The 27,285-nt window shown below is 42.8% G+C and overlaps 1 protein-coding gene across 2 annotated transcripts in view; it reads right to left on the reverse strand.

The window, feature by feature from the left end:
• TCIRG1 (T cell immune regulator 1, ATPase H+ transporting V0 subunit a3) overlaps nucleotides 1-19,655 on the reverse strand; it is a 43,534-nt gene extending 23,879 nt beyond the window's left edge. The window contains exons 1-8 of one of the 2 annotated variants that reach the window (XM_070727790.1): nucleotides 19,566-19,655; nucleotides 10,786-11,069; nucleotides 9,896-10,018; nucleotides 8,597-8,675; nucleotides 5,485-5,714; nucleotides 3,860-3,954; nucleotides 3,196-3,322; nucleotides 1,351-1,433 (exon numbers count right to left, since the gene is read on the reverse strand). In XM_070727790.1, coding sequence (XP_070583891.1) covers nucleotides 1,351-1,433; nucleotides 3,196-3,322; nucleotides 3,860-3,954; nucleotides 5,485-5,714; nucleotides 8,597-8,675; nucleotides 9,896-10,003 — 722 coding nt within the window. In that variant the 5' untranslated portion in view covers nucleotides 10,004-10,018; nucleotides 10,786-11,069; nucleotides 19,566-19,655. Of the gene's footprint in view, nucleotides 1-1,350; nucleotides 1,434-3,195; nucleotides 3,323-3,859; nucleotides 3,958-5,484; nucleotides 5,715-8,596; nucleotides 8,676-9,895; nucleotides 10,019-10,785; nucleotides 11,070-19,565 lie in introns of both variants that reach the window. The other variant, XM_070727783.1, reaches the window with a different exon arrangement.
• Nucleotides 19,656-27,285: the final 7,630 nt, after the last annotated feature.

The raw sequence follows: 27,285 nt of genomic DNA on the forward strand, positions 1-27,285 counted from the left end.
CTTTACGCACAACATCAATATCTAACCATGGGCTTCTTTCTTTCTTTCTTTCTTTCTTTCTTTCTCTCTCTCTCTCTCTCCCTCCCTCCTTCTTTCTTTCTTTTTCTTTCTTTCTCTCTCTCTCCCTCCCTCCCTTTTTCTTTCTTTCTTCCTTTCTTTCCTTCCTTTCTTTCCTTCCTTCCTTCTTTCTTTCTTTCTTGGATTTATATGCCACCCCTCTCAAAGGACTCGGGGCAGCTTACAACATATACTGCTCAAAAAAATAAAGGGAACACTTGAACAACACAATATAACTCCAAGTAAATCAAACTTCTGTGAAATCAAACTGTCCGCTTAGGAAGCAACACTGATGGACAATCAATTTCACATGTTGTCAGCACATTCAACTTTGTACAGAGCAAAGTATTCAATGAGAATATTTCATTCATCCAGATCTAGGATGTGTTCTTTGAGTGTTTCCCTTTATTTTTTTGAGCCGTGTATAAAAAAGCAGTAACAATATCCTAAATCCAGTATTAATATAAATTAACTATCTAAAACTCAAACTTGTTAAAATATCATTCACTCTCATTCATACAATCAAGCATGCATTCCATTCATCGGCCAGGGACTAGTTATCTAGTGGCCCCAAGCCTGTTGGCACAAATGGGTCTTCAAGTTCTTGCGGAAGGCAAGTAGGGTGGGGGAAGTACTATCCCCAACCTGCCGGCCTTCCAGAAAGCTGTTAAAACCTGGATTTTCTGGCAGCGCTGTTAATGTGTCACCTTGATAAGGCCATGAATGATTGAGAGTATGTATGGTTTGTAAGGGTATTGATGTATTTTTATAGTGTTTTTACTTTTGTTTATGATTGTGGCTCTATTTTATATTACTTTTATTACTGCAAGCCACCCAAAGTCTATTTGGACTTGGGCGGCATATAAATACTACAAACAAATGTATGTATGTATGTATGTATGTATACATACAAACAAATGTATGTATGTATGTATGTATGTATGTATGTATGTATGTATGTAGTGGTGCCAAGGGGGAATGACAAAATTTCCAGTTTAATCAAACCACAGTCTAAATGGATAGTCCCCATTTAGTGACTCTTTCATTTAGCAACTGTTTGCAATTACAACAGTGGCAATAGCTGAATGACTCAGATATACACAGATACATGTGGTGTGTGGGTATACACACCCACACTTTACATGTATTGCTGTATCTCTGAATGATACACATATTATTGCAGTAAAGTAGAAGCCCTGGTAAACAAAGGGTGGGAGGAAACAACAGTCAAAAGCGAGAACAATCATCACCCATAATAGGCAACAGAGAGTACACGATATCCAAAGCACTCACCAGTTGGCAATCTTACGGATTTTTTGCCCAATCTGTTCACCCCAGTAGGAGATGAGGAAGACGACCCAGGTGATGCTTTCCCCCTACACAGGAAAAGACAGGTTGTTCAGGAGCCTTTGCAATAGGAAGGACAGGCGAATGGGGTCTTCTTCTAAGGCCGGCCCCAAAAGATATTGACAATCTGAATTGTATCGGTGGTCCTCCAATTACGACCACAAAATTTATATTGCTAAGTAAAACATTGATTAAGTGAGCCCCAGTTTAGAGTTTTGCCCCATTTTATGACCTTTCTTGCCAAAGTTGTTAAGTAAATCACTGCAGCTGTAAACCACGTGAATCTGGCTTCCCCTTTTGACTTGGGATCAGCTGGTCACAAAAGCTGATCCCAAGACACTGCAACCTTCATAAATGTGAAACAGTTGCCAAGCATCTGAACTTTGATTATGTGAGCATGAGGATGCTACCAGGGTTGTCAGTGTGAAAAAAGGGTCATAAGCAGTGAAGGGCTACCAAAATTTTTACAACCACACTACTGGGCGTGACTTATGCAGAACGCCCTGCATTTTCTTTCAACATCTTTCAGTGCAAATTGGATGCTCTGGGGTGGAGCTCCGTTTTCGCTACCCCACTGCGTTCCCCCCACCCACCTATCCGGGCAGCAGCCCACCCCAGGTCATAAGTCACTTTTTCAGCACCGCTATAACTTTGAACGTTCACTAAATGAACTGTTGTAAATCGAGGATTACTTGGATTTCTGCCTGCCCATCAATTGATTATTATGTACAGTGATACCTTGTCATAAAAACTTTTCGAGATACAAACCCGGGGTTTAAGATTTTTTTGCCTCTTCTTCCAAACTATTTTCACCTTACAAATCCAAGCCACTGCCACTGGGATGCCCCGCCTCTGGACTTCTGTTGCCAGCGAAGTGCCTGTTTTTGCGCTGCTGGGATTCCCAAGAGGCTCCCCTCCATGGGAAACACCACCTCCGGACTTCCATGTTTTTGCGATGCTGCAGGGGAATCCCAGCAGCACAAAAACGGGTGCTTCGCTGGCAACGGAAGTCCAGAGGTGGGGTTTCCCAGCAATGAGAGCCTCAGCGAAATCGCAGCATCACAAAAACACGGAAGTCCGTAGGTGAGGTTTCGAGGACTTCCGTGTTTTTGCGATGCTGCAGTTTTGCTGAGCCTCCCCTCGCTGGGAAACCCCACCTCAAAACTTCCATTGCCAGTGAAGCACCCATTTTTGCGCTGCTGGGATTCCCCTGCTGGGATTCCCCTGAAGCATCACAAAAACACAGAAGTCCGGAGGTGGGGTTTCCAATGGAGGGGAGCCTCAGGGGAATCCCAGCAGCGCAAAAACAGGCGCTTCGGCTGGCAAAAGGGGTGAGTTTTGGGCTTGCATTCATTAATCGCTTTTCCATTGATTCCTATGGGAAACATTGTTTCATTTTACAAACTTTTCACCTTACAAACCTCGTCCAGGAACCAATTAAGTTTGTAAGACGAGGTATCACTGTATTACCAACTTTGGATCAACTCTTAATGACTCCATTAGATCTATGTGATCTGTTCCTGGTCTAGCTCTTCTTGTCTTCCAACTCTACTTATCTGACCTCGGAGCAGCATGGAATTGGGAAAACTCGCCCGGAGTCTTCGGAGAGGGGCGGCATACAAATCCAATAAATAAATAAATAAAAACACTCCCCTTCTGGGAGGAACCGATGAAGAGGGACCACGCACCTTCCCCGGGGTCACACATGCCCACCTTGGCATCGCTCTGCACCTCCCGGGAGGTGGAGGGGGCGCCCCACTATTTGAGAAGCACTGCTGTATCCCATCTTACCGTGGATCGATTTTCGATAGGCTCTGTCATCTCTGTGAAGTGAGGAACAAGGTAGCCACGGCACGCACGCCACAACAGCCGTTCAAAGGAATTCACCCGCCATGGATGGATCACACCTGCCACAAAGCTTCAGGGGCAGGGTGAAAGGGAGAAAACCTGAATTAAAATTTGAAGGCTGACTGTTCAGTATCCCAAGGCAACATTGCGTACTGGGTTATGTACATTAAGCGCACTTCAGAGTACAGTGGTACCTCGACATACAAGTTTAATTCGTTCCAGACCAGAGCTCGTAAATCGATCAACTCGTATCTTGAACGAATGCCTTTAGACTTTGTTTTTCATGCCGAGATAACCAGAAGCAAGGAGATTCTTGCGCCATCTAGTGGAAGCTCGGCTCATATCCCGAATTTGAGCTCGGGTGTCGAACAGAAATTTCGCTCGTGTCAAGGCTCGTAACTTGGAATACTCGCATGTGGAGCAGCTCGTATCTAGAGGTACCACTGTACAGGAGTATTTCATCTCATTCATGATAGGAATTGCTCAAAACACCCTCACACCAGTAAACGCGATCCCTTGAAATACAATAGACGAGAGGAGAGTCGGCAAGCTTCTCTACCAATATTCCTTATCTGAGCCAGCAAACCTCACCCAACTCCCAACTTACTTGATTCTGAGGTCAGGGCGGTGTAGCGCGGCGGGGCCAAGCAGGGGATCCCTTTCAGAGAAAGCACGAGAAAGGACAGGCGAATCAAGGGTCATCTGCTGGTGGAAGTGACAACCCAGGATTAGGCCGTGGAAACTGGCTGCAAAGTGTGTTTCACCCTCAGCTTTTTGCTCAACCCTTGGATCCAAATAATAATAATAATAATAATAATAATAATAATAATAATAATAATAATAATAATAATAATAATAATAATTCTGCAATCCCAGGAGACAGCAGAATTGAGGAGAAGAAGCTAGAGAAATTAGTGAAATACAAAGATCTAAAAATCGAGCTGCAACGACTCTGGCATAAGCCAGTGAAAGTGGTCCCAGTGGTACTTGGCACGCTGGGCGCAGTGCCAAAGGATCTCAGCAGACATTTGAAAACCATCGGAATTGACAAAATCTCCATCTGTCAATTGCAATTACTGGGATCGGCAAACATAATTCGCCGCTACATCACGCAGTCTTAGGTGCTTGGGAAGCGCCCGACTGGTGATGAAATACGGAATCCAGCATAGTGATCTCATTTGCTGTGTTGTACTGACAATAATAATAATAATAATAATAATAATAATAATAATAATAATAATAATTCCCACTGATGGGTACGCCTTGTCGTGGTAGTGGGGCTTGTGTGCTTCAATGAAGCTGAGAGCTGTGCCGGCGGTAGTGTAAACTACTGGTAGGTCTAACCATGCCGAAGTGGTCAAAGCAGAGGAGCCAGACTAAACGTACCTAACCCATTTAAACTAATGGAGAGACAAAACAAAAAGAAGTCCATACTGGCTCGGTCGTCGCCCAGAATAAAAAGGACTGTGGTGGCTGCTGTGGAACCTGGGCAGCCATTGACAAATGAGCTTCAGCAACAAAACAAACAAAGCTTACAAATCAAAAAGCGGCAGAAATTCTCAATGTCAGAGAATCGCACAATCATGAAGTGTTATTACAACTCGGAGCCTGAAAAACGTGGATATCAAAGATGGATGTGCCAATTATGGAAACAAGAACATGCAGACTCAAAAATAACGGAACTTCGACTGGCTGATCAGCGACGACTCATAATCAGGAACCAAATGTTCAGTGAAGTCGAATTAGAAGAAATACAGAAAATTTCTAAAATATTATTATTATTATTATTATTATTATTATTATTATTATTAATTAGATTTGTATGCCGCCCCTCTCCAGAGGCTCGAGCGGCTCACAACAATCACAACAATATACAAATCCAATATTTAAAAAGAAACAAAACATTTAAAAAGCCCATCATTAAGAACCATTCAATACAATCATACCATTCATAAAACTATATGTGCTCAGGGTACCTCAGTTACCCCATGCCTGGCAACAAAGGTGGGTCTTAAGTAACTTGCAAAAGGCCGTTCTAATCTCCAGGGGGAGTTGATTCCAGGCCGGGGCCGCCACAGAGAAGGCCCTTCCCCGGGGCCCGCCAGACGACATTGCTTAGTTGACGGGACCCGGAGGAGCCTTCCACAACAGTTCCCTCTTTTTTCCCTCTGAGTCCCCAATTTTGCCCGAGAAGAAGTAGATTTGGAAGAGGAAGAGGACGGGCTTACTTACCAACTGACCGGTGAAACGCTGGCCCTCCTGCAGCACCTGAATATGTTCCCGCAGCTCCCGAAGCTGACCAAGCAGGGCCTCTCGGTTGTGGCTCACCTCCCGCAGTTCCTGTGAAAGGGTCTCCGACTGCTCCTGGATTTGCATGGCCTCGCGGGGCAAGGGGGCCGGCAGATTGTCCTCTGGAGGCTTCAAAGACCGTCCAGCTTTCTGTACTTCCTGGGCCAAAAAGGCTGGAGAGAGAAAAGGGATTTTAAAAAAAAGAAGAAGCCTAGATTTGGTGTCTCAGTTCAGATTTTCCCAAGCTCAGAAAAGGGCTTCAGCAGGCTCAGTGCAGCCAGTGAAGGGCTTCCCATCACCGGTGCTCCCAGTGTGCTCCCAGTGACCAGGCGCGCGGGCATCTCATGTGCACACACGCTCAGGTGTGAGATTCAACTTCTGCACATGCACAGGAAGAGAAATCTCATGCGAGGATACTCGTGCAAGAGAGATTTCACCCGTTTTCAGTGATTATTTTGTTTCCGCGCATGCACAGAAGCAAACCCCCCCCCAAAAAATTGGCAAAATCTTTCATGCGCGAGCATCTTCACATGAGATTTCTCTCCCTGCGCATGCGCAGAAGCCAAATAACATGCCGCTATGCTTCGGGGATACGGAGATGCGTGTGCATCTTCGTCGCATGAGATTTCTCTCCCTGCGCATGCGCAGAAGCCAAATAACATGCCGCTATGCTTCGGGGATACGGAGATGCATGCGCATCTTCGTGTTTCTTACCCAGACGGCGTACAGGACTGTCCATGCAGCAGCCCACTACTAAGTACAGCTCACCTTGCCATCATGTGGAATTAGAGACTTTGGCCTGGAATAGTATTATGGGAACTGGGAGGGGTAGTTGCATGAGAGGGACAGCTCCTAGCCACAACAAATTCCCTTCTTAAAGTCCAAGGTCATCTTTTGTTCTGCATCAACGGATGTAAGGAAGAGGTCGATGAAATCCCTGCACTCTGACTGGTCCTCGTGTTGAACTTGTGGGTGTGGGGAAGAGGGATGGACCTTAACCTGGGTGGGGTACTGGAAGGAAGTCAGTATAGAAATATAGAAACATAGAAGATTGACGGCAGAAAAAGACCTCATGGTCCATCTATTCTGCCCTACTATTTTGTGTATTTTATCTTAGGATGGATATATGTTTATCCCAGGCATGTTTAAATGCACTTCCCTCCTGAACCTTATTTAACCCTTTAACATATTTAAATGTTCCGATCATGTCCCTCCTTTTCCTTCTGTCCTCCAGACTATACAGATTGAGTTCATTAAGTCTTTCCTGATAAGTTTTATGCTTAAGACCTTATTCCACCATTCTTATAGCCCATCTTTGGACCCGTTTAATTTTGTCAATATCTTTTTGTAGGTGAGGTCTCCAGAACTGAACACAGTATTCCAAATGTGGTCTCATCAGTGCTCTATATAGCAGGATCACAATCTCCCTCTTCCTGCTTGTTATACCTCTAGCTATGCAGCCAAGCATTCTACTTGCTTTTCCTACTGCCTGACCGCACTGTTCACCCATTTTGAGACTGTCAGAAATCACTACCCCTAAATCCTTCTCTTCTGAAGTTTTTGCTAACACAGATTCATCCAAAATCTGGAAAGCGGAGGGAAATTTGGGCTGACAATGTTAGGCTAAACCAGTGTTTTTCAAATTTGGCCATTTTTAGTTGCAACGACGTCAACTCCCAGAAATCAAGCTGGATGAGGCAAGTCCACACATCTTATAATTGCCAAATTTGAAAAAGCCCCGGCCCTCTGGAATCAACTCCCCCCAGAGATTAGAATGGCCCCCACCCTCCTTGTCTTTCGCAAACTACTCAAGACCCACCTTTGTCGCCAGGCATGGGGGAGTTAAGATATTCCTTCCCCTAGGCCATTACAAGTTATGCATGGTATGTTTGTGTGTATGTTTGGTTTTTACAATTAGGGTTTTTAGTTGTTTTATTAAATTGGATTGTTACATGTTGTTTTTACCATTGTTGTTAGCCGCCCCGAGTCTGCAGACAGGGGCGGCATACAAATCAAATCAAATCAATCAATCAATCAATCAATCAATGTGTAGAGTCAATATATTGCAAGTCCTGATGACTGCAGAAACGGTGCCCAGGCTTAGCACCCAAAATTATGGGAAACAGTTTGGTGGACTCCATTCAGTCTGCTAGCTGATAGAGTTGCAGTGGCCTATCAAAGTTACTATTGCAATCATTCTCTCACTTTCACCAATAAGATTTACGAAACTTAGGAGTTTCCTACATGTTTCACTTCCTAAAACTCTCTGCAGTTTATTACTTTTATAAAATTCTGAGCACTACAAAAGAAAGACATGAGGTTTTATAACCCGAGGACAAAGAATGTGATACAACCCCAATTCTTTCTTGGAGCCCTAGCAAGGTATTAGTTAGTGACTACAGAACGGAGACTGGATACAGAATGTTTTCCCAAAAGAAAATTGTTTTCTTATTGATTTTTTAAAGCATAATTTTTTATACTTTATTTTTTTCAATTATAAAAATTAAAAATTAAAATTAAAAATTAATCAGAAACATAACAAATGGATAAAGACTGCCAATTCCAAATAAGAAACACAATAAATGGATAAGCTGACAATTTCAAATGTTTTCATTACACTATGCATATATGTTTGTTATCAAGACTTGTTACCTTCAATATTTTTTTCAACACATCTAAGTGAGCCATTTAAAGAAAACTGCATGTTAATTGAATTATAAAAAGCAGCCTGTGTGAGAAATTCCAACTACCATTTGCCAAGGATCGGTAGTTACAATTCAATTTAGAAAAGTTTCTGTTGAAAAATGTCTCATGATGTACTAATTTAATGTGTCCCTAATTATAAAATGAGAGTCTTATGATTTGCTTTATGGGCAGCCTGATATCATACAGCCAAAGTTTAACCCAATTTCTGCCAGCCCCTAAATTAACAAAACAGTTTTCACCAATTCAGCTGACACATTAATGGACTTATTTCATCTGTCCTTTCCAGGTTTCACTGTCCATCCGCAGAGGAAAAACCCTACCAAGTCTCCCAAAGCAGGTTGACACTCACTGAAAGTTTTGGCCATTTCTTCACAACGCCGCAATTCCCCCACAAAGCGCCGTTGGAAGGCGCTGACATGAGGATTCAGCTGAAAATAAAAGAGACTTATTCAGAAGCTTATAAGGGTCTAGTTAAAGATAGAGCTGATGTTTAGCCACCCCAAAACCAGGCACCAAAATTTTTTAATGCACTACATCAAGATTCATTCAATGAAACACCCTCCTTTTAGCCTCAATTTAATGTTGCCCTTCAATCTCTTATATCTCAATCTCTATCTCTCTCTACCTAATTATCTCTCTATCTATCACCTATCAATCTATCTATCATCTATCTGTCTACCTATCTCTCTATCTCTCTATCTCTCTATCTATCTATCTATCTCTCTATCTATCGATCATCTATCTATCTATCTATCATCTATCTATCTATCTATCTATCAATCATCTATCTATCTATCTTATCTCTCTCTCTCTATCTCTCTTTCTATCTATCTCTCTATCTCTCTATCGATTATCTATCTATCTATCTATCATCTATCTATCTATCTACCTATCTACCTTATCTATCTATCTATCTATCTATCTATCATCTATCTATCTATCTATCTACCTTATCTATCTATCTATCTCTCTATTTATCTATTTATCATCTCTCTCTCTATCATCTATCTATCTATCTATCTATCTACCTTATCTATCTATCTATCTCTCTATTTATCTATTTATCATCTCTCTCTCTATCATCTATCTATCTATCTATCATCTATCTATCTTCCTTATCTATCTCTATCTCTCTATCTCTCTACCTACCTACCTACCTATCATCTATCTATCTATCTACCTACCTACCTACCTATCTCTCTACCTATCTATCTATTTGGATTTATATGCCACCCAACTCCCAGGGGACTCTTCATATGGAAGGCCCTTAACAAACATGCAATCCCATTTTTTTTCCCTAAATAAGGAGAGACAGTCGATCCTTTCTGCACAACCACTTCTCAAGTAAACAAGAGTATCGTTTATTCTTTCTGTTGCCCGCCTATGACTGTGGTCTTTTTTTTGGACATCTAAACACTGTCGCTTTTACTTGATGGCCCCATAAGCTTTGTGTAAAAAAAAAAAAGTGAAAAAGGGAGCCTCTCCTTTTGTAAGAACAGCAACTTCCTTGTAAGGAAACCGACTACCCCCATGGATTGATTGCTGCATGTCTTGCAATCACCAAGCAACAAAAAGCCCCAGCAGCTATTAAAACATCCCTAGTTTGGTGTTTCCCACCAAGCAGTCCCCAAAATCTCCCAGCACATACATCACGGAACTCCACGAGGCCTCGCTCTCCCAATTCACTAACGCAGGCATAGGATGAAGCCGACTGCAAGAAGAGCTGGGCCAAGCACATTTCCTCACTGCGAAACATGGTCTCCAGAAGAGACTGTAAGACAAAACGGGTTCATAAGCAAAACACAGAAACATAGGAGATTGATGGCAGAAAAATACCCCATCTAGTCTGCCCTTATACTATTTCCTGTATTTTTATCTTAGGATGGATCTATGTTTATCCTAGGCACGTTTAAATTCACTTACTGTGGATTTACCAACCACGTCTGCTGGAAGTTTGTTCCAAGCATCTACTACTCTTTCCGTAAAATAATATTTTCTCACGTTGCTTCGGATCTTTCCCCCAACTAACCTCAGATTGTGCCCCCTTGTTCTTGTGTTCACTTTCCTATTAAAAGGTATTCATTTCTCCCACAAACCATTACCTATTCCTAATGGAATCTGGACATGGGTGGGGGTAAGGGTCTCGTTACAATAGCTGTTTGTCCTAAGAACACGAGTGACCGAGTAATAAGACTAATAAGTAATAAGATTTGTTGTAAATTGTTTCACTTTGTAGTGAGCCGCCCCAAGTCTGCGGAGAGGGGCGGCATACAAATCTAAATAATAAATAAATAAATAAAATAAAATAAATAAATAGTGACAAAAAGAGAGGGGTACAAAGACCGGAAAGGGGTGAGGAGCAGAGAACCCACCAACAGAAGGAACAGGCAAAACCAAAATATTGACCCCCCATCAACCAGGGAGAGAGAAGAGAGACGTTTGGTCATGAATACTGAAGCATCTACTGCCTGGCCATTAGGTCTGCACCAGTCAGGATTCGGCGGCTGCAGTGGCCTAAGGGGACGAAAATCTGCTTACCTCAGGATGCTCCAAACGCAGGAAAGCAGAAAGTCGAGTTTCTCCTTCAGGACTCCAGCCAGACACAGCCCTAAATTAAATCTCTGCCATCCAGATGGTTTTGCTGCAACTTGCCCGACTCACGTGAGGCTCTTTTTTTTCCCAACTCTGGAGTTGCGACACAGTTTCCAAGTCAGGCCACGACCACTCATTTCACAACATGCCTCTGACTCAGGCTTCTCTATTGCTCATGATGGGATTAAAATATCCTGAGACGGCAGTTCTGGAACCTGGGCTGGATAAAACTGAAAAGAGATAATGTCAGGTATTGGAGGAGATAACAGCAAGATGCTTGTTTTGGAGAGGAGGGCAGAGGGAGAGGAGGGGGGGGGGAAGACAAGGCATTCAAAATCAATGAAGAACAAAAATACATTTCTCTAAATTTCATTTCCTCCTCAAGGATCGGTGTTTGCCCAATTCAGGGGTGGGCAAAGTTGGCTCTTCTATGACAGTGTTTCCCAACCTTGGCAACTTGAAGATATCTGGACTTCAACTCCCAGAATTCCCCAGCCAGCATGATTGTCTCAGGAATTCTGGGAGTTGAAGTCCACAAGTCATAGAAGAGCCAACTTTGCCCACCCCTGGCCCAATTTAATGAGAAAGTGGCCTGGGTAGAAGACGGCTTTCTCTGGTGAGAGAGATAACAAAGAGGAGCCCACAAGTCTGGGAAAACCACATCATGGCAACAGTTGCACACACCACACCTGGAACTCTACAGGCGGGTTTGTCTGGAAGCAAGTGGGTTATAATTAGAACAATGAATGAACTAATTCAGTCAGCCGAGTATGACTACAACATTACCTTTCTGCACATCACTGAATATTGTAGATTACTGTGTAGGCCTGTGATGGCGAAACAATGGCACATGTACCGTAGGTGGCACGCAGAGCCATGTTGGAGGACATGCAAGGAATTGCCCTATGTCAGGTCCAGCACGCATATATGCACTGACCAGCTGATTTTCGGCCTTTTTTAATAGCATTATAGCATTTAGACTTATATACAATTCACAGTGCTTTACAGCCCTCTCTAAGAGGTTTACAGTGAGTCAGCATATTGCCCCCAACAATCTGGGTCCTCATTTTACCAACCTTGGAAGGATGGAAGGCTGAGTCAACCTTGAGCCTGGTGAGATTCTGCCAAACTGCTGGCAGCCGGTGATCAGCAGAAGTAGCTTGCAATATGGCACTCTAACTACTGCACCACCGAGGCTTGAAAACTATCATTGTTTTTGTTTTCTCCAGGTTGGGGAATGCCAAAAAACAGCCCAACAGGCCAACCAAAAGTTTGGAAACAAAGTTCCAGTTGGCTTGTTGGGCCGTTTTTTGCCATCTCCCAGCCTCAAGAGGATTCCCTGAAGCCTGGGGAGAGCAGAAAGAATGCAACAGGGGGTTTTCCCCCCAAAAAAGGTTCGCCATCACTGGTGTAGGCCATCTCCAGCCATTTTTCTCCAGCAAAAAAATAGACATAAGAAGACCAGATATTGCCATTCTTTCAAAGTATCATATCCAAATCAGGCCTACCGGAAGTCCAGGAACGGGCCGTTTCCAGCCTCAGGGAGGCTCTGCTAGGCCCAAAATGGGCATGGGGAGGGTCATGTGTGCATGCATGGAGGGGCACCATGGGCACGCCTGGGGTGGGCAGGGTGGGGCGGGTCACATGCACATATGCGGGAGGATTGCATTATAGGTGTGGGAGGATTGCATTATAGGTGTGGGAACAGACACACATGCACTATCGTGCGTTCAGGTGTGCTTTCAGCACCCGAGGGGGAAAAGTTTAGCCATCAGTGGAACAGGGATTCTATTATAGTCACGGAGAGGGGCAGCATATAAGTCCAATCAATCAATCAATCATGGATGAATCAATCAATCAATGCTGCATCACTGTATTGGGGAAAGGGTTTTTGCTCTCTGGAGGTAGGGATGGGCACAGCAGGTGCCAATGCATTCATGCATTCATCAGTGCCAGCCACCAAGATGAAATTCCACCACCAAAAGCTGCAACACTGCATTTATACCGAAAGGGAACTGAAAATCACTGTTCCATCCATTTGTATGGTAGAATACTATGATCCCCAGGGATAGGGGGGGAAGCAAACCTGCACCCCTCCACTGCCCCCAAAACAGACTGCAGATTTGCCCATTAAAACCTGCCTTTTTAAAGCCTCAGTGGCACAGTGGTTAGAGTGCAGTACTACAAGCTACTTCTGCTGATCACCGGCGGCCAGGAGTTTGGCAGATCGAATCTCAGTAGGCTCAAGATTGACTTAGCCTTCCATCCTTCCAAGGTCGGTAAAATGAGCACCCAGATTGTTGGGGGCCATATATTGACTCTCTCTGTAAACTGCTTAGAGAGCACTATGTGTTCTGTCTGGGTTTTCCCAAACCTCAACACCAACTGAAAAAACAGCCAGACACTCTGGTAAAAGCCAAAAGTATTTTATAGCTGGAAAAAATAAGCACAAAGGAAAACCTGTCTTCACAACAGACAGGCTATAATACGTTACAGCAGGGTCCTGATGTCCAGTCAATACCACAAGCTTCTTGCTGGCACCCCCCCCCAAGGTTTCAATAGTCCAAGGCACAAACCAGGATTGTAAGCCACCAAAGTTCACAGACAGGTCTCACGAATCTCCAAGATAAAACTCCACAAGCCAGGAAGGGTGGGTCCGCCTTTTATCCTTTCCCAAGAGCACCACACCCAAACCCAGCTGTGACCTCTAATGCTGGAAATACTTAGCCAATTGAGTCCGTCTCTGATTAGCTCTCCTTTGTCGCATATCTATGATGTCTTGAGCATTTTCCCCTAAGGAATCCAGGCTGCTTGCTGGGGAGAGCTCCCCCTGGTGGGACTCTGGCTGTCCTTCTTCTTCAGCCTGGGATTCCTCGTCAGTCTGCACCTCCTGTTCCTCAGCCTCTCCCTCTGAGCTGGAAACCGACAGAAGGTCAGCCATTCCCGGAGGGGTCCCAGACTGAACCACAACACTATGAAGCAGTATATAAGTCTAAATGCTATTGCTAAAGAAAGTTGATGTTTCATAGCGGCAGCTTCTCTACTCAATAATCTGCAGTTACTACGGAGGACGCACCAAATCACATCATTCTATAACAGAATTACAAAACTCCTGATCCAGAAGGGTTGTATTGTATGGAAGAGCATCATTCCCAGCAGTGGATCATTTCCAGCCTTATGGCAAGTTTTGTACTGAGTCCCAAGAACAAACAAGGATTGCATTTCTGTGCAATTTTGGGGATTTCATCTTGCACTAAAAATAATGCAAAGAATTTGTATTAATAGGGCATTATTGCAAGGAGCTTTGCAATAGGTTTTGTCTTGATAGCCCTGACTTTATTACTTTTATAAATAACTCAAGGTGGCAAAGATACCTAATACTCTTTCCTCCTTTTATTTTCCCCTCAACAACAACAATAATAATTAATAATAATAATTTATTAGATTTGTATGCTGCCCCTCTCCGAAAACTCGGGGCGGCTCATAACAGTAATAAAAACAGTATAACAATGGAACAAATCTAATAATAAAAATTATATAAAAAATCTCAACTGTTAAAAACCATACAACACATACATACCAAACATAAAATATAAGAAAGTCTGGGGGAGATGTCTTAGTTCCCCCATGCCTGCGAAAGACAAGGAGGGTGGGGGCAGTTCTAATCTCCGGGGGGAGTTGATTCCAGAGGGCCGGGGCCACCACAGAGAAGGCTCTTCCCCTGGGGCCCACCAAACGACATTGTTTGGTCGACAGGACCCGGAGAAGGCTAACTCTGTGGGACCTTATCGGCCGCTGGGATTCGTGCGGTAGAAGGCGGTTCCGGAGGTATTCTGGTCCAATGCCATGAAGGGCTTTAAAGGTTATTACCAACACTTTGAACAACCACCCTATGCAATGAGCTGGGCTAAGAGAGTGACTTTCCCAAAGTCACTGAGCCAGTTTTAATGCCTAAAGCAGAACTAGAACTCATTCTCCTAGTTTCTAGGCCAACATCTTCACCACTGCATCAAATTTGTATTCAAAGTTAAATGACTAAGTCATCATGCCAAAATTATATTTAGTATACACACATACAAAAATTGCATAGTTAAATAATACAGATGGCAATTTTATTTTATTTAAGTATGTCGGCATGCAAGTTTTCGGATAATAATAATAATAATAATAATAATAATAATAATAATAATAATAATAATAGTGCAAATTTTTGATTACATCTGTCATTCTATGTTGAACCTCAGAATATAACTAGATTGAACTGTGTTTGAGAGGTACCACATCTTTTGAGAGGTTTCTTTGTATCAGAAGTATGCAAAGCATTTGGAGGGTATTTTATTAACAACACTGGTGGGAACAAAGCACCCTTCCTTGATATGTGCAGTGAACCTCATCTCCTGGTAAGTATACATGTGCAATGCTTTGCCAGCAATCACATATGCATGCCCAGATAACCTGCACATTTTATATACACCACTAGTTTTCTGCATGTCATGGTTGCCTCACTAATTTGAGGGTCTTTTTTTCTCATTGGCGTGTTGTGCGGAAAAAAACCCTTCAAATATTTACTGCAATCATTTTTATGTGTGTGTTTTTTTTAAACTGATTTTTAAAGAGTTCTTCTACCTAGACGGAGAGGATGCCACTTAATGTCCTATTTTATGATTTTGCACCACACATTGAATAAAAGATAAAAATGAAAAGGCTAGAGAGTCAGATGGCATTTCAGCCTGTTTGGCTATTTTGGGCTTCTGTTGTTGGCCAAATCCAACCAGTAGAGAGCAAATAAATCCTAAATAAATCCACTCCTCACTTTAATACAGGAAATCTTTTCAATTATCACATAGACAAGAAAATACTGTTCCCAATATCTAAATGTGATAAATGAGATATGATAATCCGGGAACACCCTAAAAAAATGGAATGACAACCAATTTCTATATTGCTGCCCCAAAACACTACATGGACATGCCCAGGACATCATCAGAATTTAGCAAAGACTGTACCTTTAAAGTTTAACAGAGCAAAAGAGTTGGAAGGGACCTTGGAAGTCTTCTAGTCCAGTGTTTCCCAACCTTGGCCACTTGAAGATATTTGGACTTCAACTCCCAGAATTCCCCAGCCAGCATTCGCTGGCTGGGGAATTCTGGGAGTTGAAGTCCAGATATCTTCAAGTAGCCAAGTTTGGGAAACACTGTTCTAGTCCAACACCCTGCTTAATCAGGAAGCCATATATCATTTCAGACAAATGGCCACCCAATCTCTTCTTAAAAACCTCCAGGGATGGAGCACCCACAGCTCCTGAAGACAAACTGTCCCATCAATTATCTAGATCAGTTCTCTTGATTAGTTTCTATCCATTGCTTCTTTTCATGTCCTGCCTTCAGGTACTTTGGAAAATAAGTTGACTCCCTCTTCTTTGTGGCAGCTCCTCAAATATTGGAACACTACTATTATGTCATCCCTTGTCCTTTTAATTAGATTAGATATTCTCAATTCCTCATTATTCTTCATGTTTTAGCCTCTAGTCCCTAACCATCTTTGTTACTCTTCTCTGCATCTTTTTACTTTTACTCTTTTTACTTTTACTTTTACTTTTACTGTTACTCTTCTTAACATCTTTTTTTATATCGTAGTAATCAAAACTGGATGTAATATTCCAAATATGGTCTTAGCAAGAGATTATACAGTGATATTAACACCTTATGTGATCCTAATTCTATCTGCTAATGTAGCCTTGGACTGCACTGACTTTTCTGGCGGTTGAAGCACACTACTGGCTCATATTTAAGTGATTGACCACTAGACTCCTACATCCCGCTCACAGCTATTGTGACCAATACCACCTGTGCTCTTAGTTTTTCTTGCCTGATTGCTTTTCCCACCAATGAAGTTCATTTTGTCACATAGGCCCAGCAATCAAGTCTGTTGCATTCTATTTGGATCTTGAGCCTATCTTCTGGGATTTTTTGCTATTCTGGACAGCAATATCCCATGCAAAGAACACAACTAGAACAGGGGTTCACAAACCCTGGACCAGTACCAGTCTGTGGCCTATTAGGAACTGTGCTGCAGTTAGCTGGAGATGACCAGGTGAGTGAGTGAGCAAAACTGAAACCACCTGTGTAAAAATTGTCTTCCCACAAAATTGGGAAACTGGTGCCAAAAAGATTGAGGACTATTTGAATTAGAAGATAATATTACAACCAAATATCTAGCCACACCCTATAGACATATTTTGTTGATCCTTCCTCAAAATATCCCTTAAAGAAAAAAATCACAAGTTTTTATTACACAAATGTGGAAGTGAAAGTATGGCTAGGAGCTGTTTTGTCATGAACAGCTACATCTGAACCAAGTTGATCTGGAAGCATGCTGTTATTGCTTTCCTTGGATTATCCAGTAAACTACCTGACTCTGTGGTTTCTTCCCCAAACCCCAAAGTCTTTAACCTCAGATTGTCTACAGTTGACCTCTCCCCGTTTCTAAGGGGTCTGTAAGGGGCGTGCATAAGTGTACCACTGTGCCTTCTGTCCCCTGTCCTACTGTCCTCTTTTATTGTTACTTTTTACTTATGTTGTTTTTACAAATCACTACTATCCTATACAAGTTTGACAAAGAAACAAATAAATAAATAACTAAATTCTTGAAATAGAGGTGGTTCTGCATTACTCTACAGATGGTCCTGCATTTCCATTCCCAAAAACCCCAACCCCCAGGATTATAGGATCTGGCAGCTGAAATCCAATATTATTATTGGTGGTGGTGGTGGTGGTGGTGACGGCGACGGTGTTATTATTATTGTTGTTGTTGTTGTTGTTGTTGTCAATACAACACAGCAAACGAGATCACTATGCTGGATTTCGTATTTTATCATCAGTCGGGCACTTCCCAAGCACCTAGGACTGCGTGATGTAGCAGTGAACTATGTGTGCTGATCCCAGTAAAGTGGATTTTTGCAATTGACAGATGGAGATTTTGTCAATTTTGATGGTTTTTAAATGTCCACTGCGATACTTTGGCACTGCACCCAGCGTGCCAACTACCACTGGGACCACTTTCACTGGCTTGTGCCAGAGTCGTAATAATAATAATAATAATAATAATAATAATAACAACAACAACAACAACAACAACAATAATGCTGTGGCACAGATGATCCACTGGAACTTGTGCCGGAACTACCATTTCCCAGTGGCAAAGAACTGGTGGGATCATAAGCCTGAAAAAGTGGTCTAAAATGAGCAAGCAAAACTACTGTGGGACTTCCGACTTCAGACTGACCGAATTCTGAAGCATAACACATCAGACATTGTGATCGTGGAGAAAAAGAAAATATGGATCATCGACATCGCAATCCCAGGGGACAGCAGAATTGAGGAGAAGCAGCTAGAGAAATTAGTGAAATACGAAGATCTAAAAATCGAGCTGCAACGACTCTGGGATAAGCCAGTGAAAGTGGTCCCAGTGGTACTTGGCACGCTGGGCGCAGTGCCAAAGGATCTCAGCGGCCATTTGAAAACCATCGGAATTGACAAAATCTCCATCTGTCAATTGGAAAAGGCCGCTTTACTGGGATCGGCAAACATAATTCGCCGCTACATCACGCAGTCCTAGGTGCTTGGGAAGCGCCCGACTGGTGATGAAATACGAAATCCAGCATAGTGATCTCGTTTACTGTGTTGTATTGACATAATAATATTAACAGTAAATAGTAATAATAATAATAATAATAATAATAATAGTAGTAGTTGTTGTTGTTGCTGCTATTATTTCTATTATTATTATTAATATTATCATTATTAAGATTTGTAATAATAGTAATAATAGTAGTTGCTATTATTATTATTATTATTATTATTATTATTATTATTATTATTATTATTATTATTATTATTAAGATTTGTATGGCGCCCCTCTCCGAGGACAATATCTTTGGAGTACTGTACATCTCAGCTTGGAGAAGGAGGCAAAGGTCTCTTTTATGTTACAAGGAAATGGAAGGGGGTTCCCAGCTCTCACGTGAGTTGTTCCCATTTTCCAATTTTACACACACACACAAACCCCGCCTCAGGCGCCAAAAACGAAGCGACCATTCCGTAGTCTAAACCGGAAGCATTTTTCTACGGTCCAGAGAGAAGACCCGATGGAGAAAGTCCAGTTTTCAAAATAAGATCCCTAACTTCCCCATCACCCGTCGAGACTGGAAAATGGGAGACGCAGAGTGGCGGATCTCCTCTGGATCTAATTCCCCAAAAGACACCCCGGAGCCGAGAGATCGCTTCTGGCAGAAGCCAATTAACACCAAGCGGTTCTCTCCATTCGCCCCACAACAGCCACTAATCCGACCACATGCACATCCCTCCCGGCAAGCAGGTGGCCGCCGCCACCCTGGAGTTGAGCACCGTGATTTGGAGTTGCAAACACCACGATGTTTGCATAGAGGGCCAGGAAAGCGATTTCCCTTCCTTGCCCCACAAGCGATGTAAAATAACTTGAGGTGCGGCTAGTTTGTTTTTAAGCACATTGCAGCCAAGGGAAAGCGGAGTGGGATTAGTTAATTATGTCTTGCAACAACTTGAAGTAAAAAGAAAAAGAAAGGCTGGACTCTAAACCCAAACGGCGGATCTTCAGGAGAGAGAGAGAGAAGGCAGTCAGGAGATCGGGCTCGGAAACACAAGGCTTGGTGGAGGGAATCGCTGGCGAGAAGCCAAGCGAGCACTCACCTTCCGATGCCGCCGCCGCCGGAACAGCTGCCGGGGCCGCCGATTGCTTCCTCTTTCCCATAAAGGCCCCAACTGAAAGGAAGCTTGATCTGTCCCGCCCTGCGAAATCTCCCGGCGCGCAGCTCGAACTTCCTGCCGGTTAAAGGGAACAGAAAGCGGCCTCGGCGAGCAAAGCGAGCTCTGGTTCTCAAAAAGCCGCAGAAGGCGGGTGGGGGTGGAAAAACCCCAAAGAAAAATCGAAATTTATTTTTTCTTCTTCTGCAGCTTAGTTCTCTGCGCGGTCCGAGAGACGCATAATATGGAATAGAATAGTATAGAATTCTTTATTGGCCAATCCTCGAATACAGCTCATCGCTTGGAACCCATATCGCATCTCAGACATCAACACCCTTGAAAATGTCCAAAGATACTTCACCAGAAGAGACCTTCACTCCTCCACTCGAAATAATAACCGAGTTGTCGAAGCGTGGAACTCATTACCGGACTCCATAGTGCCATCCCCAAACCCCCAACAATTTACCCTTAGATTATCTATGGTTGACCTATCCAGATTCCTAAGGGGTCAGTAAGGGGCGAGTACAAGTGCACTAGAGTGCCTTCCATCCCCTGTCCTATTGCTCTCCTATATCTCCTATACCTTTCTTCTATTCCTATATCTCTTCTATTCTTTCATTGATATGTTCTATTCCTATAACTTCTATTCTTTCTTAGATATATTTTATTATGGGTATCTCCTCTATAACCTTCATTCTGTATTTTACCTTGTATATACTGTATAGATATATACCCACTAAACCCTCTTTGTGTATTGGACAAAATAAATAAATAAAATAAGTGGGATTGGACACACAAGGAATTTGTCTTTGGTGCAGATGCTCTCAGTGTACATCAAAGAAAAAGATACATTGGTCAAGAACCATGAGGTGCCACACTTAATGATTGTCATAGGGGTCAAATAAGCAATCAGGAAACAATAATAAGGATTTAAGGATTTTAATATTGTAGACCAGACCTATTGTAGACCAGACCAGGAGAGAACCCGGGCTGCATCTGTCCCACCTGCTGTCTGACCGGTCCATGGAGGTCGGGATCTGTTCCAGTGCGAGGATGAAAGAGCTCACTGCGTCTGCCGTGACTCCTCCGGTTTCTGCTTTCCTGATGAATCATGAGGAAAGCGGGAACCGGAGGGGTCCCAGCAGACGCGGTGAGCTCTTTCATCCTCGCACTGGAGCGGATACCGACCTCATACCGAGAGCGGTCAAGCACAGAAACCACACAAACACTCCAGCGCAAACACTCCAGTATATTAGTATATACTGTATATACTGTATATAAATAGTATATACAGTATTGGGTAGAATTGAGTTAGTTATATTAGTCCGGCCCTCTAAAGCCGTACCAATTTCTCATGCGGCCCCATGGCAAAATTAATTGCCCACCCCTGTTGTAGACTTCCTTTGTTGACATCTATGCCGCAAAGACATGGTCAAAAAAAAATGTGGGAAGGCATATAAATTAAGGATACTGAGGTTTTTGTTGTTTATTTCACAGGCCCCGATTATCAGGAGTGGATCGATTTTTTTTTATGGAGATCAACTTTTTTTGGCAATGGGGATGCCAAGGCAACTGCTTAACCCAAGGGAGAAGAATGTCGTAAAATCTGCAGGAAAAACTACATTTGGATCTTTTGCAATGCTTGTCACCAACATTCTATTTATCACACTACATTCTATATATGCCCAACGCAAATGTCCTATAAATGTCCAGACATTCATTCATTTGTCAAGTACATGTTGGTAATACAGTGGTACCTCTACTTAAGAACTTAATTTGTTCCGTGACCAGGTTCTTAAGTGGAAAAGTTTGTAAGTAGAAGAATTTTTCCCATAGGAATCAATGTAAAAGCAAAGAATATGTGCAAACCCATTAGGAAAGAAATAAAAGCTCAGAATTTGAGGAGGAGGAGGAGGAAGAAGAGGAGGAGGAGAGTTGCTGCCAAAGGAAGAAGGTGAGGAGAGGGGAATTTAAAAAATCCAAAACTTTAAGGCTTTAAAACAAAAAAGAGGGACTCTGAGGCGGCGAGGAGGAGCACATGCCTCCCATACACCTGGGGCGAGGCTGCCTCCCATACCTTGCGCCAGAGAGAGAAACCCAGGGGGAATGGCATGAAACTGGCCGGGCCTTTGTGCCGCTCTCAAATCTCCTGGGAAATTTTTCCCGGCTTGGGTTCTTAGTAGAAAATGGTTCTTAAGAAGAGGCAAAAAAATCTTGAATACACGGTTCTTATCTAGAAAAGTTCTTAAGTAGAGGTATTCTTAAGTAGAGGTACCACTGTACTGTATACATAGATATGACATTGTTTATTATATAAATAAGATCAGTAGCGGGTTCCTACCGGTACGGTCGATGCCATTGCATGGTAGCGAAAATTGAGCTGCATGTGCAGTTCTGTGTCTCTGGCGTGCGCACGGATGTGTCCGAGCCAAATTTTGCTTTGTTCATGTGCAGGAAGCAAAATCTTGTGAAGGGACACACAAGAAAGATTTTGGCGATTTTTTTTCTGCGCATGCACGGAAGCTAAAAAAAATCACCAAAATCTCACACCCGCACACATCCCCTCACAAGATTTTGCTTTTTGCGCATGCACAGAAACAAAATCTCACTCAGGTGTGCACACACGCCAGAAACGCGGAGCTGCACACACAACACCCTGCTAGTGGGATCCGCAACCACATCCTGCATAAGATGGGATACTGGTAAGAGGGAACAAGGGCATCGGACCAGAATATCTCCAGGACAGTCTTCTGCCGCACGAATCCCAGCGGCCGATAAGGTCCCACAGAGTTGGCCTTCTCCGGGTCCCGTCAACTAAACAATGTCGTCTGGCGGGCCCCAGGGGAAGAGCCTTCTTTGTGGTGGCCCCGGCCCTCTGGAATCAACTCCCCCCAGAGATCAGAACTGCCCCCACCCTCGTCTTTCGCAAACTACTTAAGACCCACCTATATCACCAGGCATGGAGGAATTGAGACATCTCCCCCAGGCTGATTATAGTTTTATGTATGGAATGCGTGTGTTGCATGGTTTTTAAATGAGGGTTTTTTAGATAGAAACATAGAAACATAGAAGTCTGACGGCAGAAAAAGACCCCATGGTCCATCTAGTCTGCCCTTATACTATTTTCTGTATTTTATCTTAGGATGGATATATGTTTATCCCAGGCATGTTTAAATTCAGTTACTGTGGATTTATCTACCACGTCTGCTGGAAGTTTGTTCCAAGGATCTACTACTCTTTCAGTAAAATAATATTTTCTCATGTTGCTTTTGATCTTTCCCCCAACTAACATCAGATTGTGTCCCCTTGTTCTTGTGTTCACTTTCCTATTAAAAACACTTCCCTCCTGGACCTTATTTAACCCTTTAATATATTTAAATGTTTCGATCATGTCCCCCCTTTTCCTTCTGTCCTCCAGACTATACAGATTGAGTTCATTAAGTCTTTCCTGATACGTTTTATACTTAAGACCTTCCACCATTCTTGTAGCCCGTCTTTGGACCCGTTCAATTTTGTCAATATCTTTTTGTAGGTGAGGTCTCCAGAACTGAACACAGTATTCCAAATGTGGTCTCACCAGCATTCTATATAGCGGGATCATAATCTCCCTCTTCCTGCTTGTTATACCTCTAGCTATGCAGCCAAGCATCCTACTTGCTTTCCCTACTGCCTGACTGCACTGTTCACCCATTTTGAGACTGTCAGAAATCACTACGCCTAAATCCTTTTCTTTTGAAGTATTTGCTAACACAGAACTGCCAATACAATAGTCAGATTGAGGATTCCTTTTCCCCAAGTGCATTATTTTACATTTGGAAACATTAAACTGCAGTTTCCATTGCTTTGACCATTTATCTAGTAAAGCTAAATCATTTACCATATTGCCGACGCCTCCAGGAATATCAACCCTATTGCACACTTTAGAGTCATCAGCAAATAGGCAAACCTTCCCTACCAGACCTTCCCCTATGTCACTCACAAACATATTAAAAAGAATAGGACCCAGAACAGACCCTTGTGGCACACCGCTTGTAACCTGACTCTGCTCAGAATACTCGCCATTCACAACAACCCTCTGGTGTCTATGCTTCAGCCAGCTGCAAATCCATTGAACTATCCAGGGATTAAGTCCAATCTTCACTAATTTATCTATCAGCTCTTTATGTGGAACCGTATCAAAGGCTTTGCTGAAGTCCAGGTAGGCAATATCCACGGCACCACCTTCATCCAACACCTTTGTGACATAGTCAAAGAAATCAATGAGATTAGTCTGACATGATTTGCCTTCAGTAAAGCCATGCTGATTTGGGTCCAATAATTTATTGTTTTTTAGGTGCTGATTTATCCTCTTTTTCAGTAGAGTCTCCATCATTTTAACGACAACTGATGTCAAGCTAACTGGCCTGTAGTTACCAGCTTCTTCTCTACTGCCCTTCTTGTGGATAGGCACAACACTTGCCATTCTCCAATCCTCAGGAACATCTCCTGTTAACAAGGATTGGTTAAACAAATCAGTCAGGGGGGTAGCAATGACAGATCTGAGTTCTTTAAGAACTCTGGGGTGGATGCCATCTGGACCCATTGCCTTATTTATCTTTAATCGTTCAAGTTCTTCTAAGACATCGGCTTCTAAGATCACTGGAGCTGAATCCGTACAGTTGGAGGCAATGCTATATCCCTCTATAGTATTATTTTGTAAGGTGTCTTTTGAGAAAACTGAACAGAAGTAGCTATTGAAATGGTCAGCGATCTCCTTATTCCCATTAATGCATGTATTTTTCCCGGTACTAAGCTTCGTGATGCCGCAGTTTTTCTTCTTCTTATCACTAATATATCTGAAGAATGTTTTATCCCCCTTCTTTAGAGATTTGGCAATTTCTTCCTCTTTTGAGGCTTTAGCAGCATATATTATCTGTTTCGCCTCCTTCTGTCTCATTTTATACACCTCCCTATCAGCTATACTTCCAGACTCTTTATACCTCCTATAGGCAGCCTTTTTTTCATTGACTATAGTCCTTACATCATTGCTAAACCATAGCGGTTTCTTCTTCCTTTTACCTTTAGTTATTTGTCTTACATACAGTCCAGTGGCTTTTAAGATGGCCTTTTTAAATACAGTCCACTGGGTGCTCGCTCCTGCCATTTTATCCCTCCCCTTTAATTCATTATCTAAATATTCCCCCATTGCATTAAAATTTGTTTTTCTGAAATCCAATACTTTGGTTGCATTATAGGATTGCTCACAATGAGTTTTTATATCAAACCACAAACATAGATGTTCACTGCAACCTAAATTTTCTCCCACCTTGACCTCTGAAACCCAATTCCCATTCGTAAAAACTAAATCTAGAATATTCTCCCCTCTAGTTGGTGTCTTAACCAGCTGTGCCAGAGCTGCTCCTGTAAAGGCCTCTACTATATTCTTACTTTTGCATGTAAGGGCACTGGGGATATTCCAGTCAACATCAGCCATGTTGAAATCACCCATAACCACAATATCTCCCTTTACTGCCATTTGGGTAATTTCATCCACCATCTTGTTGTCATATTCCTCAGATTGCCCTGGAGGCCTATAGATCACCCCAATTCTAATGACAGAACCGTCTTTATTTTGCATGCAAATCCAGAGGGTCTCTAGATCTTGACATGTATTTTGAATTAGTGTTGTTTTTAGAGTTTCTTTAACATAAATGGCTACTCCACCTCCCCTTCTCTCTATTCTATCCTTCCTATACAGTGTATATCCTGGTATGGATATTTCCCATTCATTAGAATCCTTAAACCATGTCTCAGTTATGGCAACCAGGTCCAAATTATCTCTAGATATTATGGCCATTAATTCACAGAGCTTGTTGCTCAAGCTTCGAGCATTCGTGCACATTACACGAAGAACATTATTTTCATTATTAGTTTGCCCCTTATCATCAACAACTACATCTATTTTATTTGCAGCTCCCTTTTCATAAGCTTCCAAAAACTGCTTTATCCTCATTGGTCGGGGACAGAAATCACCCACATCAGTTACATCTCTGTCCCCTTTACCTAGTTTAAATGCCTGTCCAAAAAAGTTCTGAATTCCTCACCGAGTACCTGGGTACCTCTGTATGATGGATGCAAACCATCCCTCTTAAACAACTCCCTATTAGACCACCTACTGACATCATGACTTACATAGCCAAAACCTTCGGCTTTACACCACTGTTTTAACCACACATTAAACTCTATGATACACGTTGTTTTATCCTCTTGGCCACAAACCGGTAACACCTCTGAGAAAGTCACTGAATCTGCTATTTTACCCAGCTCCACACTTAGACATTGAAAATCTCTTTTTACTATATTGACATTTCTCTGGGACAAATCATTTGTGCCAAGATGCACCACCACATCAATGTTATTGCCTTTACTCACAGCCTTGACAATGTTTGTAATCCTCCTCCTGTCCCTGCTGGCAGTGGCCCCTGGGAGACACCTCAGCACCTTCACCACGTCCTTACTCTGTCCCAAATCAACACCTCTAACAGTCGAATCACCCACAAGAAAATGTGTCCTCTTTATATTTCTACTAACTGCACTTGATGGTTTGGTGACATTTACAACAACTTCCCCTTTGAATATCCCCTCATTCTCTGCCTGAGGGGCCTTGCTAATATCTCCAACATCCTTACTATTTAAATCCGCAAGAACAGTATAGGAATTCGATAAAGAGAGACCAAAATTACTATGTTTTTGCTCAACTGCACGCAATCTTCCTGAACCGACAGTTGTCCACACAGCCCTCCTCCTCGGGTGGCGCTGTGGAAGTGGAGGCTGGACACATGGCTGCATTACAGCACGGTGCAAGATGCTTTTTAAATATTAGATTTGTTTACATTGTCACACTGTTTTATTATTGTGAGCCGCCCCAAGTCTTTGGAGAGGGGCGGCATACAAATATTATTATTATTATTATTATTATTATTATTATTATTATTATTATTATTATTAATTGGACAGGGGACGGAAGGCACACTGGTGCGCTTATACACGCCCCTTACTGACCTCTTAGGAATCGGGTGAGGTTTTACTTGAAAGCACCAGATTTTTCTGCACTGTATAACACAGTGATGGCAAAACTTTTTCCCCTCGGGTGCCAAAAGAGTGTACACACGCGCTATTGTGCATGCCCGAGTGCCCACACCCATAATTCAATGCCTGGGAAGGGCGAAAATAGCTTTTCACGCCCCCTGGAGGCCCTCGTGAGGCTGGAAGTAGCCTGTTTCCCAACCTCTGATGGGCCCAGTAGGTCCATGTTTTGCCCTCCCCTGGCTCCAAAGGCTTCCTTGGAGCTGGGGGAGGGTAAAAACGCCCTCTCCCATTGTCCCAGAGGCTCTCTGAAAGCCAAAAATGCCCTCTCAGACACTCTGTGAAAGCCAAAAATCAGCTGGCCAGCACACACATGCAAATTGGAGCTGAGCTAGGACAATGGCTCACGTGCCAGCAGATACAGTTCTGCGTGCCACCTGTGGCACCCGTGCCATTGGTTCGCCATCACTGGTCTAACAGATAAAGTAGCCCCAACTTTACATATGCTTCTTTTATGAGTCATTCATTCATTTATTTTCTCATGTATGTATTGGTGGCATAGAAAGATATAGTATTTATATACATGATACTAGTAAAAGAT

This window comes from Erythrolamprus reginae, chromosome 1 (assembly GCF_031021105.1).
Source record: "Erythrolamprus reginae isolate rEryReg1 chromosome 1, rEryReg1.hap1, whole genome shotgun sequence".
Classification (NCBI taxonomy): Eukaryota; Metazoa; Chordata; class Lepidosauria; order Squamata; family Dipsadidae; genus Erythrolamprus; species Erythrolamprus reginae.